This window comes from Eleginops maclovinus, chromosome 17, assembly GCF_036324505.1.
Source record: "Eleginops maclovinus isolate JMC-PN-2008 ecotype Puerto Natales chromosome 17, JC_Emac_rtc_rv5, whole genome shotgun sequence".
Taxonomy (NCBI): Eukaryota; Metazoa; Chordata; class Actinopteri; order Perciformes; family Eleginopidae; genus Eleginops; species Eleginops maclovinus.
Genome location: NC_086365.1, coordinates 8,788,535 through 8,811,837, shown reverse-complemented (window position 1 = coordinate 8,811,837; position 23,303 = coordinate 8,788,535). Strand labels below are relative to the sequence as shown.

Below are 23,303 nucleotides of genomic sequence, written 5' to 3'. Positions count from 1 at the left end.
AAAACACAACATCAGGCCGCACACGCCGCAGTCTGCACATTTCTCATGTGGATAGAAAACATGCATCTGCTCTGCGTCAAAGTATGCTGTCAAGTGAATCCAGACAACATGCAGACACTTATTTTGACTTTTAATGCGGACGCAGGTGCTGCCCTGCAAACACCACCTATTATAAAACCACTATAAGTCCAGAAAAGCTTAACCATAGTCTTGTTCGGCAATGATACGTTGACTTATATGCTAGACTTTTGTATTGTTTGTGAGTGAAAATGAAAACATTTGTAGGCATGGAAATGTCCATGTTTGTTACTTTTTGGGGAGAAAAGTGTGTTTTTTTTACACAAAACTAGTCACTTTTGTATTTACGGCATGAAAATGGTCAGGTTTTGTATTTATTCAGCAAAAAAGTGTAATATAATGGTGTTTTCTTGGAAGAAATGTCTCTAATTTCAAATATTTTGGCAGGATAATTGATATTTTCTTGAAAGGAACAGTCAATTTAAGCATTAAAATGGTAACATTTACTTTGTATTGTTCAGGGCATTTATCAAATATTTCATGTACGCTTTAAAGTAAATTGTTAAAAATTAATGTTCTATTTTAGAGGTGACAGAAAGAAAATCCACGAAAACAACAAACCAACACGACGTAAAACAACGACAGCATGGTCTCACGCAGAGAAAGACACCAGCGCTGTCAGCAAGCAGCACCAAGGACACAAACAGGAAGCGGATGGAGAGATGGATGAATGGATGAATGGATGAATGGATTAAAGATCTGGTGCCAAAAGAATGGATGAGGCATTGAGCAAACGAGTACAAATTACTATCAAGTGCAATTGAGTTGCAGAGAGAGGATAGCAGAACAAAACTCAGTGAGGTTTTGTTTGTAGTTCCTGGTTATGTCCTTGTGTTTGTTTTTTCTTTCATTTTTATGAAATAGATTTAAGTGGAGTAGATTATTTACTTTGTTATCTACAAAAATGGATACATTATCAAATCTTATCCATGAACTAAACTGAACTACTGTATGTACTTAAAATAAAAGGATTTCTATTTATACCGTGATATACTCTGTACAGCTGTGACATTACAGTTGGACAACATCATGGGTTTTTTGGCCTTCATATAATGACGTCATGAAGAATTCTGCAGGATTTTAAAAAATAAACCAATTTAAACTAGTTATAATTAAGATTTCCCGTTTTCTTCTCTTAAAATGTTTCAAAATTAAAGCAAAGAATGAGGAATTCTCAGTTTTCATAAAGAAATCACATGCTACGGCCTTTAAAATACCACATGAGTCGAACTCTAATGTGCCGGGAGCTGTACCGCTGCGTCTCTCTGCATCGACTCACAGTGTGTGTTGCGATGCTGCAGATGGGTGTGGATGCTGGTAAGCGGATGTGTGGGTGGAGTCGCTGATGGCAGGGTGAATACTCACTGTTGACGCTACCTGCTAGTGCATTAATGTTGTTCAGGCCCACGGTCGCGCCGGCCAGGCCCTGCAGGGTGCCCAGAGAGGTCAGAGAGTTCATGGCGCTGGCGTTGGAGCTTGCTGTTATGCCCGGTGCTTCGGGAAGAGAAGAATATAGCGGGGGGAAGGGAGGTAGGGAGGGATAAGGACAGAGGTGAAGAGGGAGAGTAGGAGAAAAGAAGCAGCCGTGTTATACAAGCTTCAACAAGGTTCCTCTTGTAGAAGTAAAGGTAGATTTTACGCAGCGTTTATCTATTCGTGTTACAAATGCAATCAACTGAGATCACTGCGAAGAAGACTGGCTGCCTTTATTTTACTTTTACGAAGGAGGTTTTCCGATCACAAAAGGCCAATTGGTGTCATAGAATAGGTTTTATAGAGATAACATACCACCCTTGAAACCGAGGGACGTAGACGCAAAGCTCTGAAGTTTCTCGGATTTGAAAGTCGATGATTCAATGTCTATTTGTTCTTCAGTCACACCAGATTTCTAACCGTTTATTTTGGAGAACTCTGCTATTTGGCTCTTTCCCACAAATGGAAACCAATATTGACAAATTCTGACCATATGGTGTTCAATTATTCCCAAAAGAATAATGTTGAATTAGTTTCTAAATGGCTGAAGATACCGTAGGCCTGTTCATGATTCTGCATCTACATTTAGAAAGCAAATATATTAATCAACTACTTATTTGATTATTCTAGAAACATCTTGCTCTTTTTAAAATTGTAAATCCTGCACATGTTGCACATTTCTTCTCAACACTACCTTGTTTAAATCAGCACAGCGCTCCACTTTAAATACAATATATAGTATTTTAAAATAGCTGTAACAGTCTTATTTTTATTGAATTTTGTTTTGCTATGTATTCTTCTTTCTGTGTCTGTGTCTACTGTATGCACCACATATACCAAAGCAAATTCCTTGTATGTGGTGAACCTACTTAATAATAAAACCGATTCTGATTCTTTTAGCTAGTGCTGCATAAGCAAGATACATTTCAATCCTATAACTGACTTTTTCATCAAAACAAAACACTTTGATCCATTACTTTTGTCTAACTTAATGCAGATCTGAATCCAGGTGCAGAGAAAAACCCTACCTTTCCATTATACAGCAAAAGTGCAAAGCTGCGTTGCATCCGAGGCAGAGGTTTTACTATGTTTTCTAGTTTCTCAGATTAGATGTGTATTTGCAGGATCTCTTTTCTTTCAGTGCAAGCACAGATAAAGCCTTTCATAGTGAACATGAATGCTTGCCGGGCCAATCATGAAAAAGTCTTTGTTCATCATTTGTAAAAACAACTTGCTGTGTATTAGCACTAGAGTTCAAGGGAAATGTGAACCTAGGGCAGCCAATTGTTACACAATGATCTCAGTCTTTATGGTTCTAAGATCCTAAATTAAAAAGGTACACTGATGTTTTAAAACATAACTACGCAAACTTGTGGACACAAGCATACGAGGATAAAAACACAGAGAGAATACAGCTGTAAAAGATATTCACAAAAACAGATACATTGAAAGAGTGCTGCATTCAAAGTGATGCTGTAGTAGCATTAAAAAAACACAAGAACCATCCAAGAAAAGCAGACATATGTACAGAAAGGCAAGAGCACAGTCAGAGCAGACTTTTTATGCTAACAGTAATCTTTCGGAAAGTGTGGAACTTTTAGAATTCTCTCTTATTTGCAGAATATTTAAAGGACTTTTTTAAGAGCACATTTTAAATCACCAAAAACACACACAGTTTAACACAGTGGACACAAACTCACACACACATACACCTGGACACACACCAATGTGAAATGTGTGCCATACATGAACTGCTATGTCAGTAGCGGTGGGTGAGATGGCGGGAGAGTATGGTGCACAAAGCTCGCAACCTCGTTCTGTTTCCCTGACAAAAGAAAATGTAGTCTCTTCATTTACCGTTGATCTCATCAAAGCGATGCCAACAAAGCAGGATTGTTGCTGAATACACGAAGAAATGGTGTGATAAAAGGGACGTTATGTCGCCACATGGTGCAAAAAACAGAAATGCTTGCCTTTCTCCATGCAGAACTGTCTATGCTTATCACCTCTTCACTTTCATTGACACATGCAGTATAGCGCCACTCATTCACGCTGCTCAACCTGAGAGTGTACTATTCAAGGTTGGACTGACATTCAGAGTCAGAGAGAGGAAATGGAGGAACAAAAGAGAAGAGGTGAGTTGTGTGGAGAGACTGAGAGTAGAAAAAGACGAGACAAAAACAAGTGGGATGTAGAAGCAGCATTAAGGGAGTGGTGCAGGAATGAATCTTTAAACCCGGATATGAGCTCTTATCTTAAATTCAACCTTTTCTTGAGCGGTTTTTGGTTAGAAGCTTGAAATAAGGTCGGTGGTACCATTAGCTGTAGAGATGTTTTTCTATGACATAAAATACCGCAGTAATTACCGCAGTGGTGAATGTCAGCTAACAAGTTACAACACTAGGCGCCTTTAGTTTAGCGGTGGTGTTGCAAAGTCATGTGACCATGATGTTGTTCCTTTAAAGCCTAGCGTTAACGCTTTTGAAGTATCATAAATGTGTGTTTGCCACCAAGCAGATATTCTTCCTTATCTTAAATTCAATAAAAAAAATACCCTTGGAACTTTGTTGAGGGAGCCATTGCGATGCTAGTTTCTATCTTTAAGTCGGACCATGGGCGCCAAACCCGCACTGTTTGCACTGGTTCTTTATCTGCTATTTTGTTTTAGTTTTTCTACTTAATGTGTTATTAATAACGTGTGCATACTTAGTCATCTTTAATTTTTAATATGCAAATCTATTCTCCTCACTTTATCTGCAATACCTGATGTTGTAATAATGTACATTTCCCCGTTGGACAAAAGGATTTCTGAACTTACAGGTCAGCCCACAAAAATACATCATCACTGCACCACTCTATGTGAAGGAGGAAGGTGTGAGGTGTGGGAGCTTTTCATATTCATGCTCTGTTGGGAGTGCGCTCCAAAAGAGACTGCAAAACCACGGCTGCTGGAGCGAGGCCGCGCCGACATATAAGGAGAGGATGATGGAGCAGAAACAGGATAGGCTTGTCAAAAGCAAAAAGACGAGGGCAACGAGAAGGAACATAAGGACGGGAGAGAATGAGGCAGGGTGGGAAGAAAGAGGAAGGATATTTAACCTGCGCCGAGTTCAGACATCAACCTACTAGTTCTTAAACCCCCCTAAAAACACCAACACACACACATACAGGTGCAAATAAACCCCGAAACAACAAATCTGCCGACCTAAAGTTTCTGTGAAGCACAAACAAAGAATTTAAAATAGAAAACACACCGGACGCAAACATATAAGCACAGAACACACAGACATGCTCACGCGCACACATATACAGTGCGTGTATGACGGGATGGTGCTGGTGAGGAAGTGGTTTGAGGACGCAGGTGGGCGGTGCATCATAACACAGCATGGTTTCTATGGAGATGGAGGTCTGAGAAGCGGTGGATACACACACCATGGGAATGTGCCAGAAAGAACACTGACGGAGGTCTGAACAATGGAGATGTTTCGGTTGGTTGATGGTTTCAGTGATGGCGGTGGAGTGCCGGGGCGACAACAATGGTAACGGTGGAGAGCGGAGGCAGGCGTTGGCCCCCCCGGCGTCGGACCCCCCGACCTGAGTTGCTGCGGTGTTACCTGGGCTGGCCAACGCTCCCAGGGAGGCGGCGCTGGTGGACAGGGGGTTTGCGTTGGAGGGACTGGCTGAGTTTTGGGCCGCCGCCGCTGCCGCTGCTAAAGTGGCCAGGTTCTGCAACTGCAGAGCACTCATACCTGGAGAGAGGAGCCAGAGAGGGTGGGGTCAAACCTGGGGAGGGAGGCTGAGCCGTGGCTGGACCGGGACATAGCACCAGAGGACGAGTTAGCTGCATCATGTGCGGAGGAATAACAGAGTGTGTGGGTATGCTGTACTTTTGTGCCTGGAAATAGTGTTTTTTTCTGCTCTATCTTTAGCGTATCTTCGCCCCTGTGAAGAGTCTGCAGTGTGTGAAGGCAAACTACAGCAGCTGATTTTGCTAACAAGTCCCAAATGTGTTTAAATCAGTAAAAGCAGCTGTTCTAGTGTTGAGGTTTGGTTCATTTCTCTGAGCTGCTCTGGCGCCAAAAATAATCTCAGTGATTTAGTTAAACTTATATTTTTCTTTCCAGGGAACACTGCGTGGAGAAGGCTGGAGAAATACAGGAAGAAACTAACCTTCCTGGGCGAGTTATCTTTGGCTTTCTTTGCTAATTATATCAAATGAAATTTAACTCCTTATTTTCTCAGCTATAAATACAACCTACATGGTCCTTAATAATATACAGTTTACTTAACTGGGTTATGATTAGAGCTTGACTGATGTGGAACTCTTGCGGCTTAAAGAAATATAGTATTTAGTATTAAATGATGCCTTCAAGTCCTTATGAAGCCGTACCAACATCTGTCGATGGATAACAAAGATACATTTACATTTCAGATGAACTCTGGTTAATTTTCTCAACTGTTGATCAATCCATATGACCAGTTTTGAAGAAAAAATAATATTTAAATATTATCTGAGGCAAGATTTATTTTTACTCTATTTATTGTCAGTTAACTATTGGCATCGACCTGAAAATGCCAATATGAAACATTGCCTGCATTACGTTGCATAAAAATAAATATGGCTATTAAGCTAAGTATGTCTTAAATGTAACTTAAACTGAAAAAATGGAAACGTTGGCTTTAATTAAATGTATGTTGTCAATCAATTTCACATAAAAGTCCACGTTTTTTCAGTGGAAGTTGAAATAGTTTTCTTATTTTTCCTGGATAATTTGTTTATTTGGAAAAGTACTGGCCTTCAAGATACAATTGAGCATTTTAGTATTTTAAATCCAAAGTCTTTTTGTTATCTGCAATTGAGTGGAAAAAATATGGTGTTTATGGTAGCGGCTGAAATAAGTTGAAAAATGTAGGTACTCGAGAAATAAATCTGTGCATCCATAATAAAATAACAGAAAATATGTATTTTACACTTGAATTCAGGAAGCTGATGTGATTTATATCTGTAGTAATCGGCCTCCTGTCGACATCAGTCATGCTCTAGTCACGGAGGCCCATTATTGAGTCCTTTAGCTTTAAAAATACAGATAATAAAGATGAAACTGTGCCCCACTCAGCACCGCTGTAGTACCTGCAGGCTGAACTCTGCACATTGTTAATCTGCCTGCTGGCATAAGCATACGGCCCTGTACTTAAGCATAATTAATGACTACATGCCAACACCCAAACGATGGTGAAGCAAAGGCTATAAAACACCTTCTGTGCGAACAACTAAACCTTTCACCTCACTGCGTGGATGCGTGTGTTTATGCAAGTGTGTGAACATTATGAGGCAGACGCTCATAAAGCAGAAACAGAATCAGTCACCAGTTCTTACCACAGGAAGCTTCCACTGAGCTTGTTAGAGTTAGAGGACGGACACTGTCAATGTGAGGTGTATGTGTCGTATATACAGCCTGGGTGTATATACAGTACCATGGGAATACGCACACACTCACGCACACACACATACAAGTAGACACACACAAACAAGACACCATGAAGATCCATGTTGTAAAAATCCAAACAGAGATATCCTTCACCCGGAAACAAAGTGGAAGCAGCCAATGCCAACAGCTGGCTGGATTCATCGCTGGGATGCACACTTTTCATAGGTTAATTCAATATTTAAAAAAGACCACTGCCACTTTCAATAAGTTCAGTTTTTTCAACCAACCCCAAAAGTGCCGTAAAAATACAATATATTCATATGTATTATATTCTCTTCAAGTGTCCCATTTTCAGTCAATTTCTCACTTATAATCCTATATAAAGCTGCTAATTTTGGCCACAAATTAAGAATAAATGTCACGTCTCCCAACTTGTGAAATAGGCGTAATATGGTGAAAATATTAAAAACAATCATTTTGAATCAGGGCTTTAGATTGAAAGCTTGATATATTTTTAATCCATGATGTTACGGTGTAATTGCTGTGGGATGAAAAAAATGTTGGTCTTAATAAGTTTCAATGGGGACAGTTGTGCGAGGGATTGACTTAATAAAAAAGCTGAGGTAAAATTCTAAATAACAACTCACAAAACCTCAAATATATGCCGTATGCCTTAACACAACCAAAGACATGGACACACTTAAAATGAAAAGCAAACAATGTCCCGAGTGAGGCACAGGGGTTAGTAACATGTGAAAAAAGGCCACTGCCAGTTTCTAAATGTTGTTTTTCCCAGAGTGTGTACGCCTACTTTAATGAGTACTTTTGTGTGTGACTTTTTTTGACTAATCTGTGATTACTTACATCAGAGCCAAAACCAATCTTGTCCTCAAAGTGATTTTCTCAAATTTTCTGTGACACATCAAAAGCTGAAATGGATTTCTACTTCTACGCAAGGTGAGAATGAAAACAGCCGCTGTCGTTGTTTCTTCCACTTCCCGCGATGGCATGTTTAAATGTAGAGCCATTCTGTTGCTACTTCCCCTCACCTTGACTGACATTTCATTAGTTTTCTTGGCATTCCTTTCATTCACATTATCCTTAATTCAAGCACCTTACCTCTTCCTTTGTCTTTTCTTTACTACATTTTAGATTTCTTACCCTTTCCTTTCCTTTAAATGTTCCTTTTTACTCCTTATCCTCAATTTCTCCCACATTATTCCCTCCATCATTGTCTTTGCTCTTTTTTACTATCCTGTTTTCTCTCTCTGGCGTTTCTTTCATTTTAAATTCTCCTTTTACCGTTACATTTCCTTCGATTTCTTTACTTTCTCCTCCCCCTTATTTCACTGTCCTTGGCTTTTGAGCCCTCTCATCCTCTTTGCTGTATTTTTCCTTCCTCAATCATATCACCCTTTTCCCTTTATTTGTTTGCTTCCCTTTCCCTTTCCCATTTTTATCTTCATTTCTTTTCCTACCTTCCCTTTTACACATTTATCATGGATAATCCCTCGTTATTTCCTTTTCCATCCTGTCTTTTACTTTACTCCTTTTTTCCTTCATTTTCCAATCCTCTTTTCCATGCTTCCCTTTCCTTCATTTATATTTTCCTTCCCTCTGTTTCTCCACAGTGGCTTTTTACCCTTTCCTCAAAGCTTCTCCACCACAAATCTTTCTTGCCTCTGTCAAAGGTCATTTCCCTCATATAAACGTTGAAGGCAGTCATATGGACAAAAGGAGCAGGCGGGATATAAGAGTAACTGGGTTAGAGAGGAGTAAAGTGGAGCCGTACGGAGAAAGAAAGAGAGACAAATAGAATCTACTCCCCACATCACAGTATCCGGGCTGTGCAGATGGTGCGTGTGTGTGTGTGTGAGGGACTGTGAGCACATATGTGTGCGAGGATGCATGTGTGTGTGTGTGCAGCCTGTATGGCAGCGCTGGGCTGGCGTTGGCTGCGTCTAATTGAATGCTCATTGGTGTAATTGAAGCCTCTCAGCTTTTCAGCTCCTCGTGTTAAAGACTGGGACCAGATGTCATTCAGCTGTGTAACATCTCCTGCCAATCACTAATGCTAACTCTCTCGCAGATGGAGGACCAACAGATCTCCAGATTCAGACACCGTCACTCTCCCTCGCTTCCAAATCCCACAGCCTATTTATTCGTGCGAGTGTGTGGTTGTGAGGAAATGCGTGTTTGAGCTCACTGAGCAAAAAATTTAAATCAGCCAGAGGGAAACTGCAAGGCATTGTAACTCAGGGGAACACGACAGCAAACTGCAGGATACAAGACGGCCACTTTTCAGAAACTCCCACCACACTCAGAAATGTTATTGTGTCTGCGCAATTTCCTCATCCTGTCTTCCACAAGTAAACTGCCTACGACTACGGCGTGGAATTAAGAGCCGACATCTTGCTAAGAAACTCACAGATGGATAGAGGAAGTAGAGAGAAGGAGGGAGAACAGACAGAGTGCGAAAGCTGGAGGGAGGCGTTAAGGTGAGGTAAGAAAGTGTGATAGAAAAAGGTGGGAGGCGCAAGAGATTCGGCAAAAAGAGGCTTAAAATAAAGAAAAAAAAAGAATGAAAGTTTAATGGAAAGAAAGAAAAAGTCAGATATGATGAAAGCGAGTATCCACGGGTCCCTGGAAGTCTTAAATAACCTACATTTAAAGCCCAAAAATTATATTACTTAAAGACAGAGATTTTATCTTGTTCAACATTTAATAGGAGTCTTCCTGGCACGCTCAAGGCTCGGATTAATACAGAACTGGGTTAATGCATTATGCATTTCCTATGGCTTCAGCTTCACTTAGGAGAATTTCACTGTCCCTTACCACTTTACTTCTCGGTGTCCTTTCTCTTACTCAACCCATTTAGAGTTTGAAAAACTTCCACCGGCCACATCCATTGCAAAATGGATTTTTTTGTTCTTTAAACTGGCTTGAAGACCTAATTATTATAAGTCTCACAGACATCTCTAAACTCATGTTGTATTATTCAGGTTGCTTTGGACCCCATTGGCATTTTAACATTTGTATTATGTTTTAAATTCACTTTAGTCTCTAAATGTGTCTTTCCCTGCCCTTTAATTACTTAATAACGAGGTTTAAAACACCAAATGTATTCTTGTGCCATTAAAATATCTATAAAAGGCTTCAATTTTCCATAAACCTGCAGATGCTTTGAAAAGAAATCTGTGAGTGCAGGTGACAGAGGAAGAGAGCATTAGATGGCGCCAGTCTGCAGTGCAAGATACCCACATGAGAGCCCACTTTCACCCATTTGCTCCACTCCCTTTTCTCCCCACCCCCACCCCTACCCCTTACTGCGATTCATCCATCCCCGGCAAAGCCTTGGTGCTACTGTTACACGCCCAGGGCACAACTCTTCGTCTGGCCTCATTAAAAGATCAAGACAATTCTTAGCAACAGTTAATAAATCTTCAGGGCAGAGATCTCTCTCTTTACCGCACCACGCAAGTTCATCTGTTATGCTCTTTCGTCCTCTTTTAGAAGTCTGTGAAAAAAAAAACAGGCGCAACAAAGGGTCCGTTCCCGTCGTTAATCGCCGTACAGTGAAGGTTTTATCAACTACTTTCTTTGGACTCACCGGCCATCTGCTGGATCCCGCTGAAGGCGCCGAGGTTGCTGGAGGAGGTTGCCTGCTGGAGCAACTGATGGGGAAAAGAGAGAGAAAGAAAGAAAGGAGGAGAGACAAAGGCAGAGAATAAGAAGAGGGAGAAACATAGTGAGCTGCGTGGATACAGAGAGCTTCACCTTCTTGTTGGGTCAAATGTGAGCCGTTGCTAAATGTTAATAAAAATGGTTCCTTTTTTCTAAATGGGGTGGTTTCAAGAAAAAAAAACACTTATTGATCACTACTTTCATTGAATTAAAGGTGTTTCATTAAAATATATAGCATTTTTTTAGTACATTTAAAACATTTTGATCTAAAAATGTGAATAATTTCACTGGAAATGGGCCCATTGATCATAATTTCCCCAAACTGCCACTGCACTGATTGAAATTCTGTTTTTATTTGATCTTACTCTATTTTACACATATAAAACAGACTCTTCTCTATTTTTCTTACATTTTTGTTTGCACTTTCTTCAATATTTATATCTTATGTTTATTTATGCTGCTTTGTTGTAAGAACCTGGGAGTTTTCAGTTTTCAGTTTTCATTGCCAAAACTAGCGATTATGAATATGACAATAAAGCCTTTGAGCCTCGAATTTGGCTAAGTAGGTGTAACGCATATATGGGTCATTATGTATATTTTATGAATGGTAAGCAGTGACCAAAAGCTTGGTCACACAGAGCTAAATGCATGCTTATACAACGCAACATGAGGAGCTAATGATGAGAGCTTTACTGTGGTTTTTGCCTCAGTACTCGCTGAGTAAATGAGCTGCTAATATAGTTTGATCCCTCCTCTAAGCAAACACTGTTTGTATTCCAGCGTGATTCTTCCAGACAAGTTGAGCATGAAAGCTCTAATCTAGCCAACTAATTAGATTCCAAAACAAAAGTGGAATACTGATGCTGTCAAAAAGTCATCCTCCAAAGACTTGAATTAACAGCAAATTAACATCTTGTTTCTATATTGTGTGTGTGACTTCTTTCCATCCAGAATGCAGCTTAATCACTCTAAAAGGGGACTGACAGAGCAGACACGTATTGGAGCCTGATTTAGAAAAACATCTCACATTTTCACACGAGAAAATTAATTAATAGCCAGTAAAGGTGGGATGTTTTCCTTGGCTGAGGGGTGTTAATTGCACTTAACATAGCTCTAGACTTTTGCATATGTATTATAAGGGGAATTTGGGCTGTTCATTTAGAAAGGGAAGAGCAATTGAGGGAAGGGTTGAGTCTTTGTACAGGAAGAGTCCCGAGTTTAAGGCTCTGAAAATGTAAAGACTGAAGACACAGGGAGAGAATGAGGTTTCTGAACACTACTTTAAAACAAGAAAATTCCCCAAATCAAACAAATGAACTGCCAAGGGTCTCAGATGCTGAGCAGCAAACCCTCCACTGCAGGATTCTTCAAATTGGGGATCAGTGGACTCCCAGGGGCCCAACACTGTCCCCACACATCTATTTTTTTGGTTTAATCCCACAAAATCCCTAAGAATTTAACATAATAGGTGAATATATTGGTACGTTTTTTTTGTGTGATTTCTTTTGTCTTTGTCAGTCAATTTAAAATGTTTGTCGAAATTGAAAAATGACCAAATTTAGAGATACAGTATATGATTGTCATTGGATAAAGATTATGTTCAGCATAAGAAGGAAATCCAGAGAGGACATAGGTAAACCATGGGTCCTGAAACATAGGTTTACACTAAAAGGTAGAGTTTTTGATAAATGACACTGAGGTTTCAACCACTTTAACAAATGTTAGGGAAGAATGTGATTACATTTACAAAGATATATATATGTGCTGTCTCATGCCATGGATACTTTTTCAATACCAAGCTATTCAAGGATATTTCTAGGAGACAGCATTGGATAAAGATAATAAAATTGTTATTTTGGGCCCAAAACATGTATCTGCTTTGGACAAAATCTATAAAAATATGTCCTTGCATTGAGAAAGTGCCCTTATACTGTAGGTAAAAAAAACTGAGAATGTATGGAAAAAAATTCTGGTATATTTAAAATATTATTGGCTTTCAGCGTCCTGTTCAGAAACCTCATTTCCCAGTCAGCCAAGAATAGAGGATGGAGAAGAGGAATAAGGGAGTAAAGGAAAGAAGGGAAGGAGATTTGGGGGGATTTTTCAGGTTGGATGTTTTAGGATTGGGGCACTGACTGCAGCTGCGTTGACCATGGTGGTGTAGTAAGGGGAGGAAGAGGGGGGAGAGGTGAGGGAGGCGGCTCTCCTTACAGCCAGGTACTGCGGGGTGAGGCCCCCCAGGCCCGTCAGGCTCCCCCAGGTGGTCGCACTGTTGAGCTGCTGCATCTGCTGCAGCCCAGAATAGAGGATGGAGGAGAGGAATTAGGGAACAAAGGAAAGAAGGGAGGAAGACTTGGGGGGATTTTTCAGGTTGGATGTTTTGGGATATGGGCACTGACTGCGTCTGTGTTGACCATGGTGGTGTAGTAAGGGGAGGAGGAGGGGGGAGAGGTGAGGGAGGCGGCTCTCCTTACAGCCAGGTACTGTGGGGTGAGGCCCCCCAGGCCCGTCAGGCTCCCCCAGGTGGTCGCACTGTTGAGCTGCTGCATCTGCTGCGCCAGCTGCTGCTGCAGACGCCGCTGCTCCTTGTCCTTCTGGGTGTCGGCAAACTTCACCACGATGGGAGACGAGCAGCCCTGTGATGGAGGAAGAGGGGGAGAGGGAAGGGGATGAGGAAGGAGAAGGAAAGGAATCAAGAGAATGTAGAGGAGAGAAAATAGGAGGGAAGATGAAGGCAAGAGGAGAGGGGAGAAGAGGATATGAGAGGAGAAGAGACAAGCAAGTACATAGAAGAGGAAGATGAAAGAGAGAGGAGAAAGTAAAAGAGAAATGGAGAGAGGAAATAGGAACGAAGAGGAAGATACAAGAGGGGAAAAGGAGAGGAAAGGAGAGAAGGAGGAGGAAAGAGAAGAAGAGGAACAAAGAGCAAGAAAAACAGAAAAGCATTTATAAAAAGAAAAGAATAGACGGAGAGAGGGGAGACAAAAAAAATGGGAAGGGGGAGACAAAAGACAATTAGGAAATCTGCTTTTTGCCAGCACACACATGTTATGCTGTATACAATAAAAGCAGTTAGGAAACACACCTAAACATTACATTGATAAATACACTGAATAAATACAGTATAATAACGGCAGGGAAATTCAGGTTTTGACGATGAGTCGAAACACACACACACACACACACACACACACACACACACACACACACACACACACACACACACACACACACACACACTCACATACACAGACACAGTTCTGTATTAACAAGCTTTACATAAGCAGAGAAAATAAAAAATCTTAATTAAAGCCACCAAATACAATACACACACACACACACACACACACACACACACACACACACACACACACACACACACACACACACACACACACACACACACACACACACACACACACACACACACACACACACACACACACGACACAAACGCACACAGAGTCACACAGGAAAGTTGACTCTAAAGCCAGTGGGCTTTCTTCTTCCGCCCACAAGGGCTCAGTTATCTCCAAGTCCAGAACACTTTCACCAGAAACAGATTTCCTGAGTTCGCCAACTATTTCATCATCTCATATGAAGAGAGACTTGAATGTGTGTATGTGTGTGTATTAGCATGTGTGAGAGAGGGAGAGTGTGTAAAAAAAAAAAAGAGGCAGAGATGGGGATGACCAGACCCAGAGGTGGAGAGGGCAAGAAGAAGATTTGGAGATTTGCAAAGTGTGACTAGTTGTCCAGATTTCTATCCCCGTGTGTGAAAAGCACTCCTGATGAAAGTTGCAGTGGCGGTTGAAACACACAAAGCTTAAAAAAGCGAGTCATAATCTATCACACCACAGAATTACTCACACGCTGCAATCAAAGCCTAACTAGGGGCGAATCCGTCGGAAACAAAGGCAATCTGCCACGGGAGAATAAAAAGCTTTTGATTGAAACATTTAGTTTGAGGCACGATCTGCACTCGGCAGGGGAGAGGAGGGATTTGGCTACTTTACAGTCAGGAGATATAATATGTCAAGTGTGTGTAACCCAGTGTGTGTGGGGGAATGTGTCAGTACAGGTGTGTAAAAGTCAGATTCTTGTGACAGAGACTCTGGATGGCACTGCAACAAGTACATTTAGAGAGCAGTTCTTTGGAGAAAGAGGTTTATTCTGAAGCAATGAACAAAGAAGAAAAGTAACTTTGTTTATTTATTTTCTATTTTTTTGCTCTTTTCTTTATATATATTTTTATATGATTTATTTTTCTTTTCCCTTCTCTTATTTTGTTTTCCTCTTCACTGTTATTAATATCACACAGAGCCTTTTTTTATTTCTTATAAATATCTATATATACTATAGATATACTGTATATTTATATTTATAATTTTAATCTGTATAAAATGTAATATTTTATTTATTTTTTGTCGTATTTTATTATATTTAAACTCATGTGCAAGGCCTTGTAAACATGCAGCTATAACACAACAATTGCCCAATTTAAGATCAATGTAGTATATATTTTCTAATCTCAATCGGATAGAATTAAATAAAAATAACCTTGCAGAAAAATTATATAAACCTTTCAAAATCAATTATTATTCAGTAAATGCATAATTTGAAAGCAGGCTGGTTATCAAATGTTATAACATTATCTTTTTACAGTGTACTTTGTATAGGTTTTTCCCTGTGAGATAGGGCGGGACGTTATCAGCTGAGCATGACGTTTCCTGCGTTATGGCGGCCATATTTACTGCGCCCCCCCCCATCATTTCGCTTCTTTACCCTGCCCGCCAACAGATAAGGGAGACGAAGGGAGGATTGCATTGGGAGGGAAAGTGTTAGTCGATTCCCCCGGAGACAGGAGCTCCCCAAACCTCTCTGCTAAATATCTCATTACTCCTGCTGACACCCAGCGAGCGGGAGGAAACAAGCCCAGAATGAGAGTCCTGCCCTGGGAGAGGGGCCGGGGGCCAGGGGCCTCTACGCTCGCTGCTCCCTGAAGACTCGGCTGCACTTTAAAGTTTTTCGGGGGATTGGACGGTTGGTCCAGTTTGGCTTTAAGTGATGAGAACATGAGGAGGGAAAGTGTCATGTGTTGGTTTTACTTAGAGAAACTAAACCAGCATTGTTGTGAGCGTAGGATTTTGAATACTTTTTTAAAATTTAGAAACAGCTTGAACTCTTAGATTTTAGAATCTGTGTGAATATCATGCTGATGAGCCATGCGTGGGAAACAACATCAATGTTTAGGCAAATCCATGAATTTACTGATCTTTGGTAAATAACACTTTTTTAAGTCTTCAAAATTAACAAGGAACGGAAGTGGCCTGTAGGGACTCTGTCTTTGAACCGAAGGGTCGCCGGTTCACGTCCCGATCGGATCAGTGTGAACTAGCTGAAGAGGTGCCTGTTCAGCTCCTTGTCAGTGCCGAGGTGACTTTAGCAAAGCACTGATCCCCCCCACCACCACTCCCAAAATAAAGACGGATTCATCTTCAAGGAAAAGGGGAAGAGTCCTGAATCTCAAACCATCTCATGAACAAATTTAAGCATTTTGTTGTCTGTTTCCGAATACTTTTCAGTACATTTTTATAGATATTAGTCGATAAAAGGTGTCTGTTAAAACTCTGCCACTGGGTCTGATCACACTTTATGTTGTGTGTAGCTATTATAAGCAAAGCATCTGATTTGTTTTGATAGGCCACCACTGGACAAACAGCAAGGGGCAACATGGTGATTCTGCATCTCTAGAATATTCCACGAGTCCCTTGTAGATTGAAAAGATAAAACAATACACTGAATTTATTAATAACCGTCAATTAACGTTAACCATCAAACTTTGTAGTCATTAAAAAGTTGAAACTGCTTTGCGTTTAAAGCTCTCTAGATTCAGATATCTCCAAAATAACATGTCATTAACTCAATACCGGTGGTGGAGCATCAATTTATTTTTGATACTATTTTAGGAGAGAGATTTTCAGCGGCAGACTGTCTCTAACGTTGCACAACATCCGAAGAGAATAAAGCACTCACAGAAATCTTTCTCCCCGGGAGACAATTCCACGGGGAAAACCTCTCTGAAATGTTATTTTTGTTAGGTGTCTTACAATTTTTTACAAATCTGCTTCACAAAAATGCCTCACGTGGATACTTTTTCTGCATGGTTTGGATCATTGAAAGCACTCAATGTCAATCATCCTTTAGCAAGATGACTGACCCTCATAAATCATCTCCAAACAAACACATCTCTATGTTATGTGTTTTTTATCTGATTCATTTATGGGTGAGTGTATGTATAATAAACTATAGTCTCTAGGAAAGTCATACGTAGCAGTGATATAGGGATGATGTATTTTTGTTGACCAACCCAAGAAAATAGCATCGAAAGGGCTTCCACAAAAAAGCAATGGAATGTTTTCATTGAATTTTTGAATATTGCTGAACAAAAGCTACACATTTATGATACTTAAGCGTGTTGTTTAGTAGGATATCTCCACATATTAACACCTGATTTAGAATTTTTAAACCGTACGCGCGATCACCAAAAGTAAAAAGCTAGCGTTAGGCTACACATGACATGATCTCAATACCGCTAAGCTAAAGGCGGCTTATGTCCAACATAATGACATTTAGTAGTCTCATTTGGTCTCTTATGTAGCAACCATGTTTTTTTTCTTCTTTAAAGATATTTTTGGGCAACCAGTGCCTTTTGTAGTGACAGTGTCATGACCTAAGTTGTTGTCTTTTTAGTTTCCTGTTTTATTTTGACATTTATTTTCTCCTCGTGTTTTACTTTTGTACCTTTCCCTCCTGTGCCTGATTGTCTCATTGTGTTCGCGTGCTGCCCCTGTGTTTAACCTCCCCTCCCCAGCTGTGTCTTGTCTTGTGATTACCCTTGTGTGTATTTAGCCTTGCTTTCAATAGTGTTCTCTGTGAGTTTGCTGTCGTTTTTCCCTTGGTTTGGTTCCTGTTCTCGTGTTCTGGATGTCCCTGTTTCTGCCCCTCCTGTGTCTTCTGAGTGTCCCTGGTTAGTTCTAGTGTTGTTTGTTTGTCTTTCCCTTTACCAATTGAGCTATACGGCTGCCCAGCAACCACTGTTTTACCACACAAGCTTAAGACGTTAGCCAGTGGGGTATTTACTGACGTATTTTATCGTAGGACAAAACATGAAAATCTTTTAGCTTGTGTTGACCAAAGACCTTACTTAACCTTTACTTAGATACCTTTTCTGAATAATTCCAACAGTTTGGATGATTTTAGCCCCTGATATCTGGGTATCAATGTTTTTCATCCTCAAGAAGGTGGATTGTGCCTCATACAGTGTCTCCAGAAGCAGAAATCTCCTCTGCGTTGTGTGTGTTTCTATGTAATTGACATGTGCGTCAGAGTAGCCACGACACATGACAGCCTATATTCTCAAAATGATACTGCAGGCATAGCAATAAGCATCTGGCACAATTAGCGAATCCATATGTATAATTATGTAATGACAGCTTTTAAATATACACCTCAGCACCTGCGTCAGGCCGTGGTTTGACCTGAAACGCAGAGAAGTTAAACTTTTTGTCAGAAGCTACAGACTTGAGCAGGAGTTCTCTCCCTAATAAAGCTGAGTGCGCTCCCTGAAGTCAACTCTCAGAGACAAGCGTGGAGAGAGCCTCACACAACATTTCCCATCTCTCCGAAGCATACATGCAAACTGAACTTATAAGCTCCGGTTCGTTTACCTTGCCAATCAATCTCTCATAGCTTTCAAGAGAGTTTATGCTCGGAGCCTCCTCCATCTCATTTATTTACCCCTCACAGAGGCTTTAAATGTCAAACCATGTTATCTGCAGCTACTACAAGGGAAGCAGGAGGCTCTCTTGTCCGCACAAGTGTGCAGTATCCGAGCACATTTTTATAACCTTTTGTCCCAATAACATCTGACACACCAAAAGCACTGAGTAAAGCATTAAAAAGGGTGCTACCCGAAAATAAGTAATTGCGATTATTTTGACTGATATTGCAACTACAATAAGTGATTGGTCATTTTTTGCAATTCAAAAACCATTAAAATGTCAAGGAGTGATTTTTCTCAGTAGACCTGTACCAAATAAATATCTTTCGTTGAGTCAGTAGAATAAGATTTGTAAGCCTCTTGTTACACAACGGTTCAAACATTCTATTAAAATCTGTACTTTAAAATATATTTGACCTTTAACATATATTGTGCCTCCTCTAATTTGAATATCGCACTAGTCCATATAGCATTTTCAAAATGACAGTGATCACTACTTCACTCTGGCCTATATTCTCCTTGGTTTTCAATGTGGTTCCTTCTACAGATACTGGTTTAATTTGTCAATTATTTCTTAATAAATCAATATGTTTTAATAACTGATTTCAGCAATCTTTTTTTAATGTATTTTTTAGCTTTTTTAGCTTCCCTAAAACTGATAACATTTTACATATCAATCAAAAACATTTTTTTAATGGATTTTTACAAAACTGGTGATAAACACCCCAAACATTTATAAATCCTTTGTCAGATGTGATCAAACACAGCCAAAAAAGTATCTTTCTTGATAAATCAGTTTCTAAGTTGATTTTATAAGATAATATAAAGCACTCAGAATGGTACGACTTGCTTGAAGTGAATATATCTGCACTTGAATCTCTATGGTTTTGCACTTATTGTAAGTTTCTTTGGATAAAAGCATCAGCCAAATGAAATGTAGTGTAATGTAATGTATATTGACCCCCATTGGGAAATTTGGGCTGAAAAGCAGCAACAGCAATAAGACAAGGTAAACAGAATAAAAACTGTTTACATATATTCACCTAAAGTTGTGTTCAGAATATAGTTACACTGACACACCTATGGGATCATCCAGCTTTATATGGCCCTCTTGTTCAACATCAGCCCTTATTATTCTAATATTTCCTTCTCTTGTCCGATCCTCTGTACCACAGTTGATGTGGTTGTTTGTTATTAAAACAGACACTGCTCTGTTGTCTCTCATGCTCTACTTAAGGTCTCGTTTACATGCGCTCGAACGCGTGTGCATCAGTGTCTAGAATGTGTGTGTGTGTGTGTGTGTTTTTGTATGCAGAGGGGGCAGGATAATGTTTGAGTGGGCCTCTAGTGTCATGTGGGGAGAAAAAGGAGCGTCGGAAACAGAAATCAGTGCTGATGGAGCGTCGCACAGGGGGAGCTGAGTGCTAAATGAGTATTTATAAAAGGAGTAGATAATGTAAAGCACAAATACAACACAACGAAGCCAGCCCACTTCCTGTGTGTGTCTTCAGAAGTTCGACAGTGAATTACCTGTCTCGCTCATATCCACTTTCATTAGGGCCTAACATTCAGCCAGCGTGTGTGTGTGTGTGTGCCACCGTGTACCTGAATGTCACGCCATAATGAGAATGGATATGACAGTGACAGGGCCATCAACACACACATTCCCATTTCTTTTCTATCCATGACATGTACGCACAATCTTGCTCCATCTAAGACAGAGGAGTGCAATAGAGCCAAGACAATAACCAAACTCTATTTACCAGACCTCATTCCCTCACACGGACCCAAAGTAATTACTTTTAAATTGCAAAAACTGAGGAACATTAACAAACGGTTGCGGCAATTTGGGCCCGCCTGGGGCTAGACGGCGTGTTTTCAAATGGAAATGAAGGTATTTTGCTATTGTCCACTGCAATATCGTTATGGTTTAAGGCTTCTTTCTGTGTGCCTGATAAAAGCGGAGGGACACTGGCAGTGTTTACCTGGCTCAGAAAGAGGATAATTCCAGCTTAATGCTAACGCCGTCGGTGGAGAGTGTCACTGCTTCTACTCATACAGAAACGCCGCCGCTGCTGCTCAGCGTAAATCCACACACACTTCAATGATATCCACAGCAAGGAAGTCACTTTGTGTTGAAAAGTGGCGGGGACTTATTTGTTCAAACAGTCTTCAACATGCCATTTTTGGAAATGTAATAGGTGGATTGGAATGAGGTACATAACTATGGCAAATAATATTGCGATGCAGCGAGAGAGCGTAGGATATTCCAGAATTGACAATGTGGAAATACAATAACATAATACAAACACACTCAACCTATGCTAGGGCTCCATGATTTGAAAATAAATACAATTACGGTGCTTATTTTAAATGATATTGCCATTGCAATATGATGAGATATTAGAGGAATTTTTTTAAAAAATCCCATTTTAATTGAGAAACACAGTAAATAGGCAAGTTGTGATTTTTTAAAATATAGATTTGTTAACTAGGCAGAAAAATGCTGTTTGGTGGCCAAAGCTTCTCTGCAGCTACTCAAAAGGTAATTCAGATTTTTTCACATATTTAGCTTTTGCCAAAAAATACACTTACTTCAATTTGGATATTGCACAGCCCGAGTGTAGAGACAGACACAGGGTGGAGCATGCAGTTCCCCCATGTCAGGGTCACAGCACATCAATAGCAGCCATGATTATCATGATCAGTACTAATGAGGGGGTTCGGGGGTGAACGTCTCTCTTCTTGCACACAGCCTGTTATTACCACTTTTTGTTCCTCTCTCTGACACTCGTCTTATACCATGTAATTCTATCCCAATCACAGCCTGTCATCCTGCCCTGTCACCAGCCTTACAATGTTGACAAAAGCAACACCCAAAAAAAAGAGGGAACCAGGGCCCCCATTATGGCACTGCCGGGGTCGCGGTGCAGCTGATGAGGTCTGTAACACCACCTGCACATTGTGACTTTCAGGTCAATGGTGCTGCCTTTTTCTCACATTAGAGCCTCTGCCAAAAGTAAGGAATTTATACTATGTTATAGTTGGTAAATGTGACGCATAACACTGCTGGCTTCTGTTTCAGCAATATAGGGGCCTAAAACTGAGATATCACCGGACGCATTTTCAAAGACATTAAAGGAACAACCGAAAAAAAGACCATTTGTTTATCAGTTAATCTTCAAAAAGTCATAGAAAAAGTTGTGTCGTTTAGCAAACCCCCACATGCAAATAGAATCCAAAAATGGAAAATAAATCTTATGAATTGAAGTTAATAAGGGCCAAAGGCAAAGCGATATTAAATCATCTGTTTACAATATTTCACACAATGCATGCTGTGTAATCCAAGCAATATCCAAATCTCATTTACCCATTCACCCCCCCTACATTCCTCTCACATGCTAATTTAAAACCAAAACACTTACGCAAAAATATTCAAAGTACAAAAAGTAGATTACATATTAAGATTATAGTGGAAATTCAGCTATTATACTCTTTTTACCAATATATTATAGGTCTCAGATATATAGGAAACATGTCTCTGAAGTGTTGGCTGGAAATTTCAAACAGATCATGCATTGTAGCATGCCCTAAAGCACTCTGTTTCAGTCCTGTTTCAGAATGCTGACACTGTGCCTGTAGCTTTAAATGCTAATGAGCTGCTGCTGGCCACGCCCCTCTGTGAGATGTCTGGTTAAAAAAACAAAACATTGGTGCTCTAGGAGGAGATTCAGGTGATAAGGTGGGTGGGTGTTTTCTCGGTTAGTTATTGGCTAATAGTCGTACAACCTCACAAAGTGGCCAAAACCTGATCAGCTCATTTTCAGACAGGTTTTTATATAAAGGGATCAGGACAAAAAGAGACAGAATCTTTTGTCCTGAAACTTTCAGAATCTCTTCACACAGAAGGGACACATATTTATGTATAAAATACATGAATAAGTGGATGTTTAAGCTAAATATCTCAATAAGTCTGTGTGATCTGAACGTTTTGTTAATTTCCACATTTCCTGAGAGACTTGACATGTCAGATAACAGTATTTTGTGAATTCTTACCGTGACTGATTTTATTTCTTTGTTTAAAATCAACTGTTAAACCTGTCTCAATTTAACCAAGCGCTGCCAAGACCTTAACATTAATGTCACAGCATTCAATTGAGGCTCGAAAATGATCTCAAATGTTTCTCGCCCATTTTTTACAGAGGTGACTCAAGGTGTAACACACGTTCAAACATGAGAGCAGCTATTTAAAAGTCCTGAAAATGAACAGGGTAAAGTGCATGTTCAAAATGAGAGACAGAAAGAGGCAGAGAGAGTGAGAGTACAGTACCTCCATAGTCTGAGACTGGTGCATGGCTTTGATTGCATTCTGTGCCATAGCTCTGGTGGAAAACGTGACAAACGCACATCCTGTAGGGGGGGGGGGGGGGGGGGGGGGGGGGATGGAGGGATAGTGGAAGGGGGGGGGGCAGGAGGAGGAAGAGGAGGAGGAAGAAGAAGAGGTGGGAAGACGAGAAAGAACAAGAACAAGACAAAAGGGTTGGACACGTCGTTGTTATAAAAAAAATTCAAACAGAGATTGATACAGAGAACAGCTCACAGGAGGACAACAGTGTTATCAGTCGCTGTGGAAACAACAGCCGGAAAAACAAGAACAGTGTCATGACAACAACCCAGATCAGCCTCAAAGTGTATAAATGCACACGGAATGATTCCAAAATGTAATTGGGGATTTGTATATGTCTCCATCTGCGAAAATGTTTCAATGCACAGACAAATATTTTTCTTGTTTGGATAAGGATGAACGCCACCATCAGATGTAATAATTAAGGTAATAAACAACATTTACTTAAGTA

General features: G+C 40.2%; 1 protein-coding gene across 13 annotated transcripts in view; it reads right to left on the bottom strand.

Moving 5' to 3' along the window:
* The window catches only part of celf2 (cugbp, Elav-like family member 2), a 181,722-nt gene that overhangs the window by 11,739 nt on the left and 146,680 nt on the right, over positions 1–23,303 (bottom strand). For 5 of the 13 annotated variants that reach the window (XM_063905342.1, XM_063905331.1, XM_063905332.1 and 2 more), the window contains 4 exons: positions 22,778–22,857; positions 13,139–13,300; positions 10,591–10,654; positions 1,444–1,572 (listed from right to left, as the gene is read on the bottom strand). In XM_063905342.1, the coding sequence (XP_063761412.1) occupies positions 1,444–1,572; positions 10,591–10,654; positions 13,139–13,300; positions 22,778–22,857 (435 nt within the window). Of the gene's footprint in view, positions 1–1,443; positions 1,573–4,983; positions 5,301–10,590; positions 10,655–13,138; positions 13,301–22,777; positions 22,858–23,303 lie in introns of those variants that run through there. The other 8 variants (XM_063905340.1, XM_063905341.1, XM_063905333.1 and 5 more) reach the window with 6 other exon arrangements.